At 43.9% G+C, this 21,288-nt stretch overlaps 1 protein-coding gene across 3 annotated transcripts in view; it reads left to right on the forward strand.

Moving 5' to 3' along the window:
- Positions 1–21,288, forward strand: part of EPG5 (ectopic P-granules 5 autophagy tethering factor) — a 102,324-nt gene that overhangs the window by 38,225 nt on the left and 42,811 nt on the right. For all 3 annotated transcript variants that reach the window (XM_045789985.2, XM_087869850.1, XM_045789986.2), the window contains exons 15-27: positions 1,508–1,627; positions 2,256–2,515; positions 6,062–6,202; positions 7,655–7,799; positions 8,328–8,525; positions 8,910–9,020; positions 10,427–10,549; positions 11,424–11,590; positions 12,388–12,609; positions 14,400–14,523; positions 17,203–17,347; positions 18,945–19,116; positions 20,198–20,360. In XM_045789985.2, the coding sequence (XP_045645941.1) occupies positions 1,508–1,627; positions 2,256–2,515; positions 6,062–6,202; positions 7,655–7,799; positions 8,328–8,525; positions 8,910–9,020; positions 10,427–10,549; positions 11,424–11,590; positions 12,388–12,609; positions 14,400–14,523; positions 17,203–17,347; positions 18,945–19,116; positions 20,198–20,360 (2,091 nt within the window). The remainder of the gene's footprint in view (positions 1–1,507; positions 1,628–2,255; positions 2,516–6,061; positions 6,203–7,654; positions 7,800–8,327; positions 8,526–8,909; positions 9,021–10,426; positions 10,550–11,423; positions 11,591–12,387; positions 12,610–14,399; positions 14,524–17,202; positions 17,348–18,944; positions 19,117–20,197; positions 20,361–21,288) is intronic.

Here is a 21,288-nt window from a genome sequence, read left to right on the forward strand (position 1 = left end):
TTTCCTAAAACACTGTGCATTGGTTAAGAGCCTACTCTCTAAGCCAGCCTACATGCCTGGGTTCTGTTCCCAACTCTGCCACCTCCTGGCTCATTGACCCCGAATGCATCTTCAACTCTCAGGGCCTCAGGTGGTCATCTGTCAGCATTGATACTAACATGCTTACCTTGTAGGATTGTTGTAAGGATTCAGCAAGTTAGGACATGTGGAACATACAGGACAGTTCTTGGTGCACATTAAGTACTCAGCGGTGGTAGTTTTTGTTAATAGTTTTTTATAGTTTTATTAACAATAGCTTATTATTAAGAGTTTGCTACCTATCATATGCCTCCAAAGATGCCATGTCAATGATTTTGACTGTTAAAACTTTCCTTCCTCTTTACCCTAGACCTTATTAGTTAGCTCTTAGACCAGAATGTTTCGACATTATACAGGGGAAATGGGGGAGAACTCAGCCCTCTCTGTCTGCCAGCTTTTGTTCTGAGCAAATCATATCCATCTTGTGAGGTTTGCATGAACTTGACCCCTGTTGTACAGATGAGAAAACTGGAGCCAGGCAGCTTTTCTCCCCAGGTGTCCCTGGCCACCTGGGTCTGCCCCTGGGTCCATTTGGGGCTTCTCCTACTGCAGTGCAGGTGGGTGAGAGCTGTAGGGCTCTGTTTTCCATCTTCCCGTTCTCTGACTTATGAGTAGAACCCCCGTCCCCCTGCCAGCCCTTCCTCTCCCGGCAGGCTGTGTGAGGACTTCCCTATGAGAGTGTCCACGATCCTTTGTTAGGAAAGTCATCTTCTGTTAAAGGATTAAGAGATGTATTTCTTCAGGTTGCAAAGAAATTCGATAGGCAACTTCAAGCTCCTGAAGGAATATTTTATCTATGTTGTTGATTATCTTTTTTTTTTAAGATTTTATTTATTTATTTAGAGAGAGAGCAGTTGTGTGTGTGAGGGGGGTTGGGTGGGGTAGGAGCAGAGGGAGAGGGAGAGAGAATCTCAGAGACCCTGAGATCATGACCTAAGCTGAAATCAAGAGTTAAGATGTTTAACCACCTGAGCCACCCAGGGGCCCCTGTGTTGTTGAGTATCTTATATATTTTCACTGATGATAGAATAATGAAAGGGAATATAGACTTAATTTATTAAATATCTTCCTGTTTAACAATAATTGAACATCTTCCTGGTTTGTGGCAATGCCCTTTAACTTGTAACCCAAAGACTTAAAAGAACTTCTCGGGTGGGGGCTGGGGAGTTACATTCAAAGATACCTTAGATACCTGGGGTCCGAGATGAGTTGGGTTCAAACCTATCTAAGTGCAATGTAATGGTTCTTTAAGATTTCAGTGTTTTTTCCTATTGTCATTTTATAACTTAATTTTTAGGGAATGTAATTTTTGGAAAGCTTAAGTTCTATGTCCAAGATGCTTTTTTACTGTTTTCCCTAGTCTTTTTATTCAAGGGTATGTTAAAAAAATCAAGGTGGCATGTTTTGTAATTATTTTTCTCTTTAAAAGGGTACCCTTCATCTGGATCAAGCAGTTCATGCCGAAGTGGCTTTAATGATTCTTGAAGCGTACCAGAAATACCTTGCACAGAAGCCGTATGCCGGGCTTCTTTCTGAAAGTATGAAGCAGGTATTTCCTTTTCTTATATACTGAGAACATCTTTATTGTAAGTGGCCTGGGTGGGTAAAGTTACAGTATTTACCCTTAGATTGCCTAAGAACATTTCTGGCAATTTAAGATACTGAAATTGAATTCTGTGGTTAAAGATTTTTCTTTGAGAAGTAGCTTACATATGACCATTTTAATATTGTGGAATTCAGTGCATTTACTGGCTCAGGAGAACAGACTGTTACATGTTCAGGAACTTTGCAAACCAGGTTGTTAACCTGTTGGTAGCATGAAGCCGACCATGGTGGGAGTTTTTACGCCACCAAAATTGACAAACCCTGTAAATGATCTCCCATGCTCCAGCTGGTTGTTAAAACTTATTTATTATCACACCATTTGTTGTGTACCAACTTTTGTGTTATTACTCCTTTGCTTGCACTGACTCAGATCAGGTTCACAAAGTGACTAGCAAGCAAGCAGAAATGGTCAGTTGTGAGAAATTGCTTTAATTGCTGCAAACACTGAGTACTGGTAAGTAGTATGTCCTCTCTTTTGAGGACGCTGTCGATCACAGAGGGAAATGGGCGGGTGAGCTCACTGATTTAATTTGTATGTGACTAATGTGGCTTAAAATAAATAATTGTTTTAGGTTTCATATTTGGCCAGTATTGTTCGATATGGAGAGACACCTGAGACCTCATTTAACCAGTGGGCCTGGAACTTGATCTTGAGGTTAAAACTGCACAAAAATGATTATGGAATACAGCAGAATTGTCCAACTGTTCCCTTCTCCAGCACTGTGCCTGACATGACAGAGTCACCCACGTTTCATCCTCTCTTGAAGGCTGTTAAGGCGGGCATGCCCATCGGCTGTTATCTGGCCTTAGCAATGACCTCCATGGGCCACAGGTACAGTGTGGGCTGAACTCCTAGGGTTGCTGAACCTTGTAGTCAGTGATTCTAGATCTCATTTTTCACATCCCGAGGTCTGAGGCCTCCATCAAACCGATCTAAGGGTGATCAGGACCAAATCATAAGCCTTATTAATGGCTTCTCCAGGGGAAATGCTGCCCAAATTCGTATAAGACAGATTTGTACCAGAAAGTCACCTCATACATTATGGAGAGAGTATACCTGTCTACCAGAGTGGAATGTTTATGTCAGCAGTAGGTATTTTCTCTTCTTTGGAATAGAGATCACATAAAAATAATTGGCTGTCCCTACTGAATTTTGTTTAAAGTGATGACAGCCCATCTCAGGCTTCTCCGCTGAAGGGCTAAACCTGCCCGGAGGGCAGAAAGGCCTGATCAGGTCACATGCGTCTCCAGCATGAGCGCAGAGCTGTCTCTCTTTCTTCCACTGGAGCATTTACCACACTGTGTTGTAGTTGTCTGTTCAGTCTTCTCAGGGATCGTCTGTGAGGTCCTAACCTCAGGAACCATTTTTGTTTGTGTTACCATTTCACCCCTAGTGCTGACGGCTGTAGCCGGTGCTGGAAGTAGCTGGTGCAGGAAGTAAATGAACGAGTTCTTGGTTGGTTAAAAATCCTTTTTTTTTTTTTTAAAAGATCATTTTCCTACCATGTATTAATTTTTTCTAGCCTGTCTGTTTTTCTAAAATCTCTTTCACCTACATGCTTTCTGGTTCTTGCATTTTAGACTCACTGTAATACCTCTTTAGCATCCCGATTTCAACATCTTGTTTCACATCACATGTATTTTCAGTGGGATGCCAGGTGTCTTTGCAGCTTTTGTGTTCAGCCTCGTGCTCTGAAGCGGGAGAGATACGGAATTGTTAGCTGCCTTCAGCTTGCTGACAGTTTAGTGGAGCTGGTCGACAGAAGGCAGTCGGCAGCACTAAAGATGTGATTGTGGGCCGGATGAGGTTTGTAGAGCGGTGCTTCTCCACCCTGGCTGTTCTCTAGAGTCCTGTTCGGAGGGATTCTAAAATTACCTGTACAGAGAAGAGGGTGAGAATCCGGATCTCATTGGTCTGGGGGCCAGTTCTCCAGATTATTCTAATGTACAGCCTGGATTGGGAACCACTCAAAAGTATGAACAAAAGGAATTTCAAGGAAGGAGAGATCATGAGGGCAAGACGCCTGTGTAGAGGTGCTGAGCTTTGGAGAGAAGTCTTGAGGAGAGACGGCATCCGAGGCTGGGGGACAGAGTGGTGACGCGCACCCTCTCCAGGGGACTAGTGCCCCCAGTGTGGAAGATTCAGCCACGGACCTTGCCCTCCTCACCCGCCGAGCACCTGTGCACTCCAGCAGCACCCTTACTGTATTGCGGTGTGATAGTGTCTCTCGCTCTCCTCGTGCACTGCATGCTCCTTGAGGGCAGAGCATTGTCTTGTCATCTGTGTGTCTCCACAGCTGGATTTGTAGGTGTTTGACTGCGTGAACATAAGGAGCAGCGGGTGTCTGAGTGGGTAGGGGGAGAGGTGCAGGGTGATGAGGAAGCACTCCTAACCAAAGCCCGTGCTGCCTGTCCATCACACTTGGGCCCTACTCACCTACCTGATCACCAAAGCACAGGTGATCAGGTAGGTGAGTAGGGCCCAAGTGTGATGGACAGATTTGAAAGTCCGGTGAAAGAGGGTAGAACGGATACACTAGGACAAGGAGAAAGCTTTGGAAAGCATTCTGCATTTTTTCCAGTAGCCCTAGTGTCATTTACTACGTCCAGTTTCCTGTACCTCAGGTTCCTCATCTCTAAAATGGGAATCATGGTAGTACTGGGCTTACTTGATAAGCCTTAAGTGAGTGATAATACTTTGAGCACGTTCAGCTCATGGCTGGCATGTGGGTTCTGAGTGTAGTGCTCTGAACTTAATCTTTCATGATTTCTCTCGTGTCTTGTATTCGTTCTGAGACTGCAGCTCTTCATTCGCTGAAACTACCATGGGTCTTCTCCAAACATAAGTATTTGTTTGGTGCTGATTACTGAATCCCGAGTGGGAGTGAAGGTGAGAATAAGGTGTTTCTCTTTGGAGCTGAACTCCATCCACCATGATCGTCAGGGATGTACATATACTAGAACTAACTTAAAGCAATCTTGTGAATGTGCTTGGGGTTGGGGACAGAGTATGCAGGGATGTAAGTTGTACGTGAATATAACATCACATAATACAGAGAACAATAGAGAAATCACTCAGAATCTTTCTCACCCTAATGAAACATTAGATTTTTTTTTTCTGTTTCTTTTTATCCAGGATTTTTTCCTTTGATCTGTTTTAGAGTTGTATTGCATGTATAATTTTGTATATCCTTTGTTTCTCATTCTAATATTACAAACATTTCCCTGTGGCATAATCTTTGCACCATTACTTTTATTTTTTGAAATGATTTTTACCCCAGAATTAAAGCAGTATAATCAAACTGTAGAAGTAGGAAGATGGGAGAAAGAGGCACTTCTACTTCTCCAGCACAATGAACATTTGGTGTGATATCATCCCTGTGTTTTTTTCCTTCTATATAATTTTTCTTTACTAGTTGTTGTAACCGAAGTATACCATTTTATGGTTTTTTCTCTCCCCCCAGCATCAGTATAGTAGAATTTTTCCCTGTTGTCCTTGGACATCATATGCATTCTTTTTAAAGATTTTATTTATTTATATTATTTTTTAGGGGGAGGCAGTCGGGGGGGGGAAGAGGTAAGGGGGAATGGAGGAAAAAATCTTAAGCAGACTCTACACTGAGCACGGAGCCCCATGCAGGACTTGATCTCATGACCCTGAGGTCATGACCTGAACCGAAACTAAGAGTTGGAGGCTCAACCAAATAAGCCACCCAGGCGCCCCTCATACGCATTATTTTTAAATGAGGTAGTAATATTCGCATTGAATGGAATTTTCTAAAATTTGAGTTTATGATTTTAAATAATTTTGAAAAGTGCATCTTTACATGGATCATCTGTCATAGTTTTCTCCACATTTGAGATTATTTCTTCAAGATAGATTTTCTGAAGTGAGTCAAAGAATAAATTTTTATGCAAATTGGTTTCAGAAGAATTTTGCCAGTTTATATTTACAGAGCGAGCTCACTTTTGAATCTTCCCTTTGCTCTAATATTTTGTGGAAATACGCAGACAATGACAGCCCCATGACTCTTAGAAGAAGCACCATTTGGGAAGCAAAATGGGGTAGTGGCCAGTGCTCTGACTGGAAATTTGCAAACCTGGGTTCTCATGTTGGCCCTACACTAGGAAATTATGTGAATTTGGGCATGATACCTCACCATTCTCATCTATAAGATGAAAATACAGACGAACTGTTAAGTTCCTTTGCACTTCCAGAGTCCTGGTGCTTGTATTTCTATGTGAAGTTTGGCTATGCACAACATGCGTTGGAGACCTGAGATCATCTGGGTAGCAAGTAGGCTGATGGCTCATTGGAAGAACATCATTTCCTGAACTGGCAACCTTGAGTGCTCATTGCCTTTGTCTCTTTCCATAGCATTGAGAGGTTCTGTGCAGAAGGCATCTCACTGTTGGGAATTCTGGTCCAGTCGAGGCATTTGAGAACAGTGGTTCATGTCCTGGATAAGATCCTGCCTTTGTTCTACCCTTGCCAGTATTACCTTCTGAAGAACGAGCAGTGAGTAGAGTGCAGCCCTGGGAGGACCAGTGCCTGTGTTTTCACGTAAAATAGGGAACGATGTGATTCAACAGTGTATTTTTTATGAGGCAGAAAACTTCCTGCCTAGTAGAATGCAAGTTGATGAACAGTGCCTCTTATAATGATTCCAGTTTTATTTTCATGAAAGATATTTCCCTTTCTCATTCAATTTTAGATTGCTTATAGCTTATAAGTATTTGAAAGAGTAGTTGTTCCCATGAAACCTGGGAATAGTGCTTCTGACATTGAGCAGCATATGGCTTTGCCATTGTAACAGTAGTAAAGCACATTGCTTTTCATTGTCTGCGGTATTACAAACAGGTAAGATGCATAGGAAGGTGCTCATCACATGAGACATTCATAATCTTATTGAGAAAACAAGACTTTCGAGGTAATTACAAAGTTATGAAGCAAAGTGTTATTATTGGCAAGACCATGCTATGGTGTATAGGTTGCATTTGCATACGGGTAAAATCATATGGGATTTATAGTAAAAGAAATAGCTGCTTGGGAATGGAGGGAATTAAGGATGGGGTATTAATTGATTCTTATTTGCACATGATAAAAATCCAAAGCACACTGGTTACACCAAGAAGGTGATGTATTGGCTCATGTGATTGGGAAAAAGGCTCGCTATGAATCAGGTGATTCTAGTCTAAAGTGGTAGTTCTCAGCCAGGGCTGATTTTGACCCTCAGAGGACATTTGGTAATGTCTAGAGATGATTTAGGTTGTCACAGCCTGGTGGGGGATGGGAGGCAGTGGGTGGTTGGGCAAAGGGGGTGGTTGAGGGAGGGATTGAGGAAGGCTTAATGGGTTAGGTATATTTTAGATAGCAGGGAAGGGTCAGGAAGTGTCCTGTGAGGAAAGGACATTGTAGATGAGATGTGGGGAATGAGTAGGAGTTTGCCAGGTTAGCTGTGGGGGAGTGTTTGAGGCAGAAAACCCAGAAGAAACAGAGGAAACAGGAGAGAGGAGGGAGCTGGTACACCCAGGGAACTGAGGGCACTTCCTGACTAATTGTGTGGGGACCCCCCCCCCCCCACTGTCCCTTACACCACCTTGTATGATGTTGACACCCAGTACCAGATTGTGCGATGACTTTCTAAACATCTCTGCTTTTGTGAGGGTGGGTCTGGGGAGGGGATAAAGCGGGCACTTGTTCTTCTAATGCTCTTTAACTTGTCTGGGTTTGTGTGTCTTTGATCACTACACTTCTGCAGGTAGCTAGAATTCCTTTGAACCCACCTTAAATTTGAAAACTTCATTTTTCTTAAAGTTCTTGAAGCTTTATTGAAATCTCTGAATAGAGCTTTGGTCTACAAATGGGACCAGTTTTAATGTTTTTCTGTTTCCTCATAAGTAATTAGCCACTGCAAATTTATTGACTTCTGATTAGAAGGTCAAGTGTGTTGTCCTGTGTTCTTGGCAGGTTTCTGTCACACCTCCTCCTGTTCCTACACTTGGACAGTGGTGTCCCTCAGGGTGTTACACAGCAGGTCACCCACAAGGTGGCACAGCACCTGACAGGAGCCAGCCATGGGGACAACGTGAAGCTTCTCAACAGCATGATCCAGGTCAGGCCCCTAGGAAGCCGCTAAATACACCCTGGCCCACCTTTCCAATTAAGCTTCCCGGCGTTAGCACATCTGAGTGTTGGTCATTTCAGAGCACTTGGCACAGTGCTTTTGGCCAAGAATGTCAGCAGATTTGGGCTTTCTAGTGGAAGTAGTTATTTTGGTGTTTTAAAAATGGGAGGCTGTGCTCTAGGTGTACCGTGCAGAAGACCACCCTGCCCTGGGCGTGTGGGGTGGGTGTCTTTATGATAATCACCTGTGACCAACAAAGAATAACCAGACCCTAAAAAGGAAGTAAGCCATCGAAGGTGTTTATCAATAGAGATGTTAAAAGGATTTAAGTTCTCGGGTTAGCTTTCTGTAAAAGACCAACCCTAAAGGCCCTCGTTGGCAACCCTTTTGGGACCCCTCTCACTCTTGAGAGCTTTTTCTGTATCTTCACTTAATAAACATCTATCACTTTAATCACCAAAAAAAAAAAAGGTGGTTGACTTCTATTTCCACATCACCTGAGCCCTTTCTCCACAGGCCCACATATCTATAAGCACTCAGCCCAATGAAGTGGGCCCTGTTGCTGTGTTGGAGTTCTGGGTTCAGGCGCTAATAAGCCAGCATCTTTGGTACCGAGAACAAGCCATCCTCTTCCTCATGGACCACTTGTGTAAAACAGCTTTTCAGCTGATGCAGGAAGACTGCGTGCAGAAATTACTCTACCAACAACATAAGGTAAACCTGTTAGAGAATTTGTCTTTCAATCATTGACTAGATAGTGGCCTTCTCAGAACATTTCCCCAAATACACAGTTCCTAGTACTACTCTGGGGCCACTGCCTTTTTAAAGCTTGGTCTTGATGGTGCCTTATCTCAGGAACCATAGTCTCTGCTAGTGTAGACTCCAGGGAAGCCAAAGGAAAGGACCCCCCAGGGGGAGCCTTGCTCATTGCATTTGGTTGTAATACACTGCCTCCCTGTGGCTATCATTGCTGGGGGGACTAATTAGTGAAATCCATGTCTTACCAGAACCTACCATTGTAGGAAGATAATTGCAGATATTCTTGATAAGGTTTTTTAAAGCCTCTTCTCTCTGTTGCACATCTTGTCCCGTGTGTAGAATGCTTTGGGTTACCACTGTGATCGGAGTCTGCTCTCTTCTCTGGTGAGCTGGATCGTGGCTGGCAACATCACCCCTTCCTTCGTGGAGGGCTTGGCCACGCCCACTCAGGTAGGAAAGCCCTGCAGCCCTTCGGTAATCTTTGCGAATTTTTATGTTGTTACTATCTTTGCTGATACAGTGGTACTAGCTTTAAGTAGCGCTCCTTTAGCATTGACTACGTGTAAGAATGCTTTTCCGTCAGCCCTCCCAGAGGCCCTCGGCTGAGGTGGCGCTGCTGCTCTTGTGTTTCGCACAGGAGTTAACTGAGGTTTCGTGGAGCGCTCAGGAGCCGACAGCTTGCGCTCGGGCCTGGTCTGCCCGACTGCAGAGCCTGCCGAGCTGCGCGGTTAGGAGTGGACGCTGGAGCCAGCCCGGGGCTCAGTCTGCTCTTTGTTGGCCCTGTGCCGTGGGCGGCTTGCTTACCTCTCGGTCCTGGTTTCTTCCACCGTGGAATGGGATAACGATTGCACCTGTGTAGCACACTCAGACCCGCGCTTAGTCTAGCCACACGGCGCGGACTCGGTGTTGGCCGCTCTCACCACCCTGAGCAGCAGCAGCTGCTTTTTCTTCATTATTACCCCGTCTGACTGTGCGTCAGATTATGGCCGCGATTCATCACTTAGACCAGTAGTGACATCCTTCAGCCTCCCGTCGGCCTTGCCTCCTGCTCTTCCTCTTACCTCTTGTGATCCAGCTGCAACACGCTCCTTGCTGTTACCCGCACGTGTCCCTGGTGGTTCTGCCTCTCTGCCTCTGCCTCGGTGGTCCTCTTGCCAGGCATGCCTTCGCCTCCCTTCTCCACGCAGAGCCGTCTCTGGTATGCCCGCCTCTGTGATCCTGTGCTCCTTCCGCCAGCTTCCCATAGCACTTGACTCCTGATTCCGTGCTCACCACCTCCCACTTCGCATTGCAGTCACTTAAACATTAGTCTTGTCTCCTCGAACAGATGGAAAACTTCTTCAGGGCAGAGCTCATATCCGGCCCTCTTTCCTGTCCCTTGTGCCTATGGAACCTGCCCAATAAATAACTATTGTGTGAACAAACACCTTCTTTTACAGAAGTGGTGTTTCTGAGGCGCCTGGGTGGCTCAGTCGTTAACTGTCTGCCTTCGGCTCAGGGCGTGATCCCAGCGTTCTAGGATCGAGCCCTGCATCAGGCTCCTCTGCTGGGAGGCTGCTTCTTCCTCTCCCACTCCCCTTGCTTATGTTCCCTCTCTCACTGGCTGTCTCTCTCTCTCAAATAAAATCTTTAAAAAAAAAGAAAAAAAAGAAGTGTTTCTGTAGGAATTTAGCATTTTTCAATGATTTGTTTTAAGTTTTTATCTGTGACAAGAACAGTGAAAAGTTAATTTTGGGAACCATAAATATTTGTTGATTGAGATATCTGGTGGAAGAGATGCAGATTTGAAGAATATCCGGGTGATTTGGTCTGAGCGAGCTGCTCCTTCCCCTCACTCTTACCTGCTGTCCTTGTAGGTCTGGTTCGCCTGGACAGTGCTGAACGTGGAATCCATCTTTGAAGAAGACTCCCAGCTCCGAAGAGTTGTCGAAGGGGAATTGGTTATAAACTCTGCCTTTACCCCTGACCAAGCTCTGAAGGTGCAGAAAGCAGTTTTGCATTTGAGTGGGAGAAGGTGGTTTATTGATGGGTTCATCTAATAGCTTTTGAACTTCTGCGTTTTCTTTTGTCATAAACGCTTTGAAAGCACAGCATCCAAACCAGTATTTTAAAACTGTATAATTGAAGTGTATACACTCTTTCCAAGCTTTATTTAGCATAAAGAGTCACAACCTCATGATTGAAGTCTGTGTTCGCGCATAGGTGGAGGGGTTTGCCCTCGTGTTAAAACAATTTCCAGTGTATGTCCTGTGCATCTGTCCCTTGGAGAGCTTGTTAAAAATCAGATTCCCGGACCCCGGCTTTCGAAATTCTGAGTTTCTAAGAATGGAGCGGGACCAGGAGTTTATTTTAAAAACTCCCTAGCTGATCTTTAGGCTCACTGAAGTGAGAAAAAGACTGGGGTAAGGCTTTAGAATGAAAGACCTATCTTGGGGTCTCCTAATAGAAACTTGGCTTTCAGGTTTCAGACCCTGTCAAGGAGTTTCTCATTCTTGAAAGTCCTTTTCAAATCTAAGTTTTCAAGAGATTGGTAACATTGATGGTAAAGTTGACTCGGTTTTCCTATCACACTGCTCCCTTGCACTGTGGTGTTTTATGTGCAAAGGCCTGGAAAGGCATGGAAATGAGGTAGAATGTGTAAGACGCTTCCAATCTGGGGGTCTGTGAGATGTTTTGACAGAAAAAGGAGGTTCAAGTGTCAGCTAGTGGGTTGGAAAAGTAAGGTTTATAGGACTTTTTTTTCTTACTGAATTGAAAACAATGTTCAGGGTTTTATTTGGATCATTTAGAAAGAGCAGACTGCTTGGAACTGTGATCATGTCATGGTTGCTCAAAGCCCCTCCTCTTTTGTAGAAAGCCCAGGCCCAGCTGAAGCTCCCCATCGTCCCATCCCTCCAGAGGCTGCTGATTTATCGTTGGGCCCACCAGGCCCTTGTCACGCCTTCTGATCACCCTCTTCTGCCTCTCATTTGGCAGAAGTTCTTCCTCCTGTACCTTCACCGCCCAGGACCGCAATATGGGTATGGTACCCAGTGTTGTTGTAAGTGTCTGTGAACCTGTTCCTGACTTTGCAGTCTGCTCTCATGCTCTGTGTCCTAACACTTTGGCCTGTGAGTTAGAACCATTCCTCAACCTGTGGCTAGGAGTCTGCCTCTCTTCCTATTTTACATTTATTAGACTAGACAGTTTTTGAGTTTAGGGTATCTTGTGGCAGCTCTCTCTTTACCATCCCCTATATCCACCGGGATGAAGACAGCACCTGGAGCCAGGCATGGTGTCGCATAGAGCCCCTGGAGCTGCAGAGGGAGAGAAACTGCCCCAGGCAGGCTGTTCGTGTGACTGTTGTGGGGGGGCAGCCTTGGGCTGTGCCTGGGGGTGTCTAACATTTCCTCTGGGTATGACGGGACTCTGGCCAGCTGGAACTGCCCACTGTTTCCGAACATGTTCTCCGGCTCCAGCTCAATTCCTAGCTCACCCTCACTCCCTTAACTCAGTCCTTCAGAACGTACCAATATTGGTTCTTGGGCTCTTCTGTTTTCTACCAGCTTGCAAGTTCTTCTAGAGCAAAGACTGTCTTTATTCTACATCACTAAGTAGTGATATGATCTTAAATTCGTGTAGCATTTCTTTCTTTTCAAAACTACTTTCAGATACACTATTTTGTTAGAGCCTCATCCTAACCACTGAGGTAGAAATAACAGCTATTGAATTAATGTAGTATATTTATAGCCAGTGAATTGTTAATTGATTGCAGTTGTGTGCCACATAGAAAAAGCATCTTGTGTTGATCTCGTGATCTGTGCTTGTATTTTTTCAGGTTACCCATAGATGGTTGTATTGGAAGAAGGTTTTTTCAAAGCCCTGCTCATGTCAATTTGTTGAAAGAAATGAAGAGGCGCCTGACGGAGGTGGCCGACTTCCACCATGCTGCGAGCAAGGCCCTCCGCGTTCCAGCAGAGGGCAGTGAAGGGCCGCCTGCCAGCCAGGCCGGCACCCCTGGCTACCTGACTTCACCAGAGCTGCACACGGAGCTCGTGAGGTGGGCGTGGTTATTTAGCCATTTATGCTGTTGGCAGCTCGGGGTGCTCTGCTGGAGCAGCTGTTGGTGCTGTAGACTGCCGGATGTCATTCTCTCAGCCATGCTAGATTGAATGCGGAGGGTGGTTTGGGCTCGGTTTGCATCTTGTAATGCTTCTTTTCTATGTTCCTCATGAGAAGGGAATTGGCAATTTGAATATAGCTCTGTCAAGTGCCTGGAGTCTGAATGGAAGGTCTTAAACCAGAGGGCTGATGTCCTCTTCTGTTTCTCTGTGTAATAACAGAAACCAAAACAATCGGTCATAGCAGGTAAACATCTAGTAAAGCCTGCTAGGACGCTTCTCTAAAGGAAATTCATGAGCAAGGCAGGGTTCTTTACGCAAAGTCCATACATCTCTTGGACTCTACCTGGGGTAGGGTAGGATCTAGTAATCACCCGAAACCACTTCGAAAATCAGACACAAAATGGGTATCCCCCCACAAAGATTCAGAACTCTGAAGTAAGTGGGTCCCTTTCACACTATTCCCTTACCTTTCATTTATGCTTGCCATAAACCAGGTATTAGTTTTCTAAATAACACTTAATGGAAGTGGCTTCTGATAATTAGCCCTGAATGCCACATGTCTTGGTGAGGAATCCCAGGGTTTTAATCCAGTGCTGAGGCTTCAGGCTTGCTTGACCTGAAAGTCCTCCAGGCTATCTTTCAGCCTCTGGAATGATTTCTCCGCTTATCTTACTTGCTTGAAGGAAAACTTACTTTTAGCCAGGTTTAAGCAGTGGGGAGGCTTAATCTTTGAGCACTTGGATCAGCCAAGAAAGTCTGATGTGCTCTTCTGCCTCGTAAACCCCCCTTCCTTTGGCTTGTTGGTAAAGCAGCCATCTAACTGAATCAGAAGCTGGAAGAGAACTCCATACTGGCCTCTTCTGTGTGAGAGCCTCAGAGCCCTGTCCCTCTTTCTACACAGGCTGCCTTGGAGCTAAGAGGGGTAGTTTTCCACATTACTGAGCCAAGCCAAGCCATGCCGCCTCCCAGACCCCACCCAGCACTTTGTGTGCCAGACTCCTCTAGCCCTCCCCTTGCTGCAGACAGCTGCTTAAGATACCAGTGAGCTTAGCTAAATGGACTGTGTTCCTTGCAAAAACAAAGCAAATAAAGGAAATATCATTAAATTTTTAAAAAAAGTTTTTACTGGAAAATGGAGATTTTTTTTTTTCTTTTTTTAGCCAGGCTTTGTTTTATGCCTTTTTAGTGGGAACAAGGTACACACATGATTTGAGTTCTGTTTGTGATTTCTTGAAGCAGGGGGGTGTCATTGAGCCTAAAGCTGGCAGGTTTTTCCATTGTGAAAGTTTAAGATGGCTTTTTAATGTTTTCTCTGAAAGAGAGAAAATGTATTTATTAGAATGTTCTTTAAACTTTCCAGCCACTGAGGCTCACTGTGACTAGATTGCCCAGAAAGGAAAAAGTCCAAATTCAGATCCTAAGTCTGTGTTAAAATCACCTTCTCCGGTTATTTTTTTCTCTATGTTGTATTTATCCCGACTTTAATAATAGCGTTCATAGAGCCCTTTCCTCACAGCCCTGTTATAGCAATTACTGCATCATATTGTAAGGATCTGTGACCTTCCTCCCCTGCTGGCCCATGAGCTGTGGTGGTGGTTGGAAACATTTTCTGTATTATGTGCTTTTTACTTTTATGTATTAGTGACAGTGTTCCTAGAGATGTGAGAAACTTCATTTGTCTACACATCTTTTTGTATTTTATATAATTCTGTCTTTTTTCTTTTAGGCTCTTCAATGTGTATATATTATGGCTGGAAGATGAGAATTTTCAAAAAGGAGATACCTATATCCCTTCTCTACCAAAGCATTACGATATTCACAGGCTAGCAAAAGTGATGCAGAATCAGCAGGTGATACTATGGCAATGTCTCTTTTAGCACACCTGACTGTGATCAGATAGGTCACAGTCATAATCTGAGGTTAAAACCACTTACCGATATGGAAATGGGGTCACAGGCATGTTCAAGAGGTGCAGTTGGGGTGTAGCCACTGAGGAGGGCAGATGATGCCGGACAGGTGAACAGGGGTCAGATTTCTAAGGGCCATGTATGCCTTTCTGAAGAATTTGGATTTTGTTCTGAAGTATTTGTTTGAAGAGCCCATGAAATGGCATGAGTGATTAGATAAATGGATGAATTTAAAGTATGTTGAAAAGAATCAGTAGGATCAGGAGAATTTTCAGATTAGATACACAGGTGGGATTGATATGGTAGTAGGATTGATTAGATACATAAGGACACCCAGATTTCTAGCTTGGGCAGCTAGAGATACTGTTAACAAAGATCCAGAATACTGGAAGAGGAGGTGCTAGAGGGGCTTCAAGTAGAATGCTCTATCCAGGATTTGGTAGGGAGGGGATGTACGGATCTAGAATTCAGGAATGGGGCACTGTAGGAAACGTGGGTTTAATGGTAGTAAGGCATTTAGGTTGAGAAGAGGACTGAATGAAGCCGGAGCCCTGAGAAGTAACGACATTTAGGGCTGAGAATACAGGGCCAGAGAAATAGGAAAAATAAACAGGCATTCATGATGTCCTGAAATCCTTTGAGTCAGTTTTGTGTTTATCTCTTCTTTATCCTCCACGTGCCAAGGCCTTACCTAAGAATTTGCGTGTAGTAGATGCCTGGTCAGTGTTTTTAAAAATTAATCATAGCTCCTTGGCTCTCTGATTTTTATCTTGGTTCCCCAGTATCAACAGAATTAATAGCTTTCTTTTTTTTTTTTAAGTCTTTGTTTGCCATTTGATTTTATAGCTCCACTTTTTGATCGGTAGTACACATTTAGAGTTATTCTGTCTTTTTGTGGTTTCTGAGACATCTCTGTTGCCCACTGTTAATTCTTAGTATTCTTAATCGTTAGCCTCTATCAGCAGCTGTTTAGCACAGAGGCAGACGAGGTGACATTAGCGACCCCACTTAAAGGAGACATGTATGCACAGTAGGGGGACAGGTTCAGCACCTCCAACAGTTGTTTGGGGCTTCTAGGATTCAGGCTTATGACCAAGATGACTTCGGAGTTTCTCCTCTGAGTCTGGAATGCGTTGTGTCATGGTTGGAAGTCATGATTTAGGACTTCATGGCAGTGTGCTCACTGAGAAACCAGACATTTGTAGGTTTAGAGGAATCCTTTAAAGACTTAAAAATCAGGAAAAAAAAATTGTTCACAAAGCGATAATCCATAGTCCATATCTAATCACCCGTTACTACTATTTGATACAGTTTTTGGTGTTCATGAAGAGCTGGCCTTGCTTTGCATTAAAGACCGTCTCCCATTCTAATATGTGTTGATCACCAAAGTGAAGTAGACGTAGTTCAAAATACGCAAGACGGTTCTTTGAAGTGTGGGAAGAGAATACTGAAACTTCTGTTTTTTCTCATTTTATCTTTTATTTTACCTTTTGTAATAAAAATATTTGATCATACAGAAAAATGGAATAATGCAATGCACATGCCCTTCTCCCTCTGCCTGCTTTGTACCAGCTGTTGAATTTTATCTATAGCCCATCCACTCCCTTCACCCATATTACCTCATAACTAATCCTAGAAAGCATTTGATATGTGGAGATTTCAAGAGATGAGGGTTAAAAGAGTACTGTAACCCAATAGCATTTATATCTGAAAAATATTAACAGCAGTTTCTTAATACAAATTTCTAAGTAGTGTTGCAATTTCCAGTTACCTCATAAATGTCATAAAAGTTTGTATTTTCATTTTTATAGTTTGAGTCAGGATCCTCATTTTGTGATTGGTTGATAGCTCTTATAAGTCTGTTTAATCTACTGGTCCTCTGCTTATTCCTTTTTTCCCCTCACAGTTTGTTTGTTGAAGAAACTGGATAGTTTGTTCATCATAGAGTTTTCCCACAGTCTGGATTTTACAGATTTTATCTTTGTTAGTGTGGTTTAACATGTTTCTCCGTCCTCTGTATTTCCTGTAAAGTCGCGTTGGGACCAAGGGCCTGATCTAATCCAGATTCAGTGATTTTCAATATATTTGTTATTTATCTCTTTAAAATTTCTGGTTTTTACCTACGTTTTATAATTTACCAGCTCAATACTATGTATATATAATTTATAAGTGTACAATTGGTAAGGCTGTTGAAATTATTTTTTCTGATCTTGGTACATAAACACCTGCTAAGATTGTTAGTGTCCATTCTGTTATATATACATTTTAAATATTCATTTATTTGAGAGAGGGAGCGCGCATGTGCGAGAGTGGGGGGAGGGTCAGAGGGAGAACATCTTCAAGCAAACTCCCCTCTGAGCATGGAGCCTGATGCGGGGTGAGATCTCATGACCGATGAGATTGTGACCAGAGCTGAAACCAAGAGTCGAATGCTTAACTGACTGAGCCACCCAGGCACCCTGTTAGCGTCCATTTTAAACGTGATTCATCCTAATACTAGAGAACTTGGTATGGACCACCTCGTGCTAAACCTTATTGGTCTACTTTTTAGTTAAATATATAGTTTTATATGTGAACGTATGATTCATCTGTGAAAGTTAATGTCCTATGGTTCAATTCTAGGATCTGTGGATGGAGTATTTGAACATGGAGCGCATACATTATGAGTTCCAGGAAACCATTGGTCTGTGGACGCAGGCCACACTTGAATCCCATTCTCCGCCCTGCAGTTTGTCAGTGCAGCTGGACGTCACTGATCCTTTGTTGGGTGAGTTGAATGAGCATCAGCCCCCTCGAGTGAATGAATGAGTGAGTGAATGAATGATTAAATCCAAGCCATTGTTAAGGTTTACACAGTGTGTCCCTCCAGTGAGAATTGCTTTTTAGGAGTTCATTGTTAACTTGTCTACAACTTAGGGTTAGGTTCGGCTATGAGTGAGAGAAAACTCCAAAACAGTAATGACTTAAATAAGATACTTTTCTGTAAAAGAAGTTGGAGGCAGACAGTTTAGGCAGTAGCTGTAAAGTCATGGTCTAAAATGTTGCTTGAGAGACACGTGAACAAAGCTAGGCGTCTTTTCCAGTGATGAATATCCAACTCTGTTACATTCTGTGCAAAGAGTAGTTGTTCTAGTGGAAAAACCCCAGCTATACAGGACGATCCCTCTCTTGACCTGTTTGGGATGTTAAATTCCATCTGTTTGCGGTGCAAACAATACAGGTCTTTTTATGCCAAGTAAAATCCTGGCTATCAAATCGTCTTAAATTTTCTTAAGAATAGAAAATGGAATGCTACATCTGGAATTAAGTTGGAAATTCATAGTAATCCCTTAAGTATTTGTTGACCTGACTTAGTGACTTGAAATTTCCTTGACCTCTCCTGTCCCTGTTATCTTACTTTTGAAAACAATCAGGTCTGTGGCAGCATTTTTCTTCATGTTCCTCAGTCTCCACCTGCTCTACGGTATGTGTCTAGGGCAGTACAGAGAGAAGGGGGGAAGATAGGAATTTATTGGATACCTGTGTGTGGTCAGCTCTGTACTAAGTATAGAAATAGAAACACTTGAGATTGGATTCACCAGTATGGGACCACATGCAATCCAGTACAAAACTGGATGGACAGATTTGCCCTTATTTTCTTATATGGCACCTGATCTCTTATTTGGACTCCCAGTACTGAGTGAACGAGTAAGTGAACGAATGAATGCATGACAACATGACTATGTAATCTAAGTTCGGTAGGAGTTTGTGCCCATGTCTTTATTCATTTTAACTCTACTAGTCTTAGCCCTCCTGTTCAGACTTTGGCCCAGTTTAAGATTTTTCACTCTGCCATATTCCTTAACACCCATTTTTTTTTCTCCTCTTCCTGTGAGGTTTATCTGGGTGATTGCATTAAACTCTTAATGGGACTACCTGCCCTTTCCCCCAGTCCATTGTCTGGTGATGGCTGCCATCTCTCCCAGGCTTGTTGAGAGCCGTTCAGTAGCTCCCCTGTACACAAGTATCGAGTCCGGGCACTTGAGCATGTCACACAAGGCTGTCTAGGGTCATAATTTAAGATCACGAGCTTTGGGCTCTTTAACTGTCATTAAGGCCTTTTGGATAGGAATTCTATTTAATCATACCACGTGTTTGTGAGCTCATAGCTCCTGCTAGAGTATCAGTAGCCATGTGGGGGCTCCCTCAAAACTTGTAAGGAATGGCAGAGAATGAGTTTATTCATTTAGGCCTCGGACGGTTTATGTAACTACTCCGTAGATATTCAGCATTCTTCTTGACAGTAATAAGCCAAGGCTTTGCACCCACTTGTTACTACCTACTAGTAGCCATTACTCGGTAAGTAGGACTTAATTTTCTTTCAGCTAAAGAAAGGGTTTTAAGTAACTTGCGGAAGCATGAGGCTCCCCAGCCTCCCCTTGATCTGCACCCAGTGAGGCCTCCTGTGCCAGTCATTTCCTCAGCCGCGCTCCTGAGTCAGAAGGACGCCACCCAGCTGGTGCGCACGGACCTGAACCTGTTGCAGCAGCAGGCCAGGTAAGAGCATGAGACCGCCGGGGCCGTGCCCCTGTGCTCGCTGCGTACCTAGGAGGGCTTCCTCATCAGCCGCCTGTCCGTGAGGATAGTTTGACCAGGCCGGCCCAGTCAGTTACCTCAGCTAACCAAGTTGTGACAAGTCTCTTAATTGTACATTGAAATGATGTGGTGCTTACACGGATGATAAATTTTACGTTTCCTGTGGTGGCATTTCTGAGTGTCAGCGGTGCCAGCCAGGTGTTTCTTAAGCTTCTCCTGAGGGGACTTTCTGATACTGGAAAGATGGTGTTAAAAGGGTATCAGTGAGATTTACTTTCTTTTGTCACTGCTTTGCTTCCTAACTCTTCGGGTTCTTTAACCAATTGCCACAGGCGCTTGATCAGAGTGCGGGAAAGCCATTTAGTGCTCTGAGTTAAAGAAGATAGCGGATAATCAACTCTTGAAGGTTTTGATTCTAGCTGCTGTCTGTGAGAAGGAGTGTGTGCAGAGTGAGTCTGTTTTATAAAGTAAAAGAATCTTATCTTTGCAAAGACCATGGGAATCTGTCTCTTACTGGCTTTTGTTTCCTTGGCTGTTTTTGGTTCAGGCATTTGTTTGTGTATGTGAGTGTGTACCCCTGGCCCCACCAGTGCGCACACACGTGTCCGTGCAATAACGTAACAGTATCGACACCCATATAAAAAATTAGCTTCTTCCATCTTTGGCAGTTCAGTTTGAGTTGCTGATACCTAAGAAATCACTGGTGCTTACAAGTAAGGTACCCCTTTAAGAGTGCTTTAATCAGGATGAAATTCTCATTTGCTCTTGTATATTTAACAGTCTGTGTAAAAAACACCATTAATGTATTACAGATTCTAAATGAAGCTTTGTTCCTGGCTAAAAAGTTGTACCACTTTTCCTTCTTTTCTGAACTTTCTTACTAAGGAAAAGAAAGGATTTACACACACCTTTGGTCTTCAGTTCCTATAGAATACCAGGTCTTGTTGCTCCCTAGTGTGGGCTGGGGGTAACTGGAAGTCTTTATCACTTACCATGAAACCTTTCCTAAGCCTTTCTTCTACCTCCTGATGATGTTTTCCAGAACTGCAGCTCTTCGAGAATCTCAGCAGGTTGCCCTGGATAGTGAGCTGCTGGACACGATGCCCAAACAGTACGTTAATAGAGAAGAACAGACCACACTACATCTGGAGTGTAGAGGCAGTAGCGGTAAGAAATGCCAAGGAGCAGCGGTTGTCACAGTTCAGGTAAGATTGTTGAAGCTTCTTCATGATTCACTGAATTTTTCATTGAGTCCCTAATATTGGCATATTGTTGAGACAGACGGCAAGAAGTTCATAGCACATGAATCATGTCCCAAACATTTAATAGTTTGGGGGGAAGTAACGACCCACACGGAGCTAATCATGTATTTCCATAAGTGCTGATGTGTCCTGCAAGACAGAAATTCACAGAAAAACAGTTAACTGAGAAGATTCTTAGAGGGACTCACGCTGATCCTTAGGAGACTTTGATGATGACGGTTTGGAGTCACTGGGAAGGAATGTGGGAATGGTGTTCTCTGGACATCATTTAGGGGGTACTGGCTAGGTCAGTCTACTTTAGGTGGTTTCTGGCTGTGGTGGTGGGAACTTACATCAGGAAGGTTGGGATTCACATCGGAAAAGAGGATCACTTGGGAGCTGCAGCTGTGTGCGGTGGCCAGTGGGGAGCCGCTGAACACAAACGTGGAGGGCCATGTGGAGAGCAGGTCAGTTAGGTGGAGCTTGCTAACAGGCAGAAGGAGAGGTGAGCAACCGTAAGATTAGGAACTCAACCGCCTCTTAGCTTCCTGAGTTGGAAAAACTGGCTCAAGTTGGGTCTGAGACATCATAAGGACATCAGGGTGGAGCTTAGCTTTAGCCAGCACTGTCTAAGCACTCTGCAGAACTTATTTTATCCTCCCAGCAACCCTGTGAGGTGGGTATTCTTGTTATCTTCAGGAAATAAAGACACAGAGAAGTTAAGTCACACACCCAAAGTGACACAGCCGCTGAGTAGCAGAACCAGGGAGGCCTGGGCAGTGTGGCTGCAGAGCGCCAGCTCCTCGCTCACTACCCCCGTGTCCTTCTGCGAGGGACTCCAGGTCCCCAGAGCCGGCAGAGAAAGCGCAGAGATAGGCTGCCTGTTGCCTGA

This window comes from Ursus americanus, chromosome 19, assembly GCF_024610735.1.
Source record: "Ursus americanus isolate L20-20 chromosome 19, mUrsAme1.1.p, whole genome shotgun sequence".
NCBI classification, from domain to species: domain Eukaryota; kingdom Metazoa; phylum Chordata; class Mammalia; order Carnivora; family Ursidae; genus Ursus; species Ursus americanus.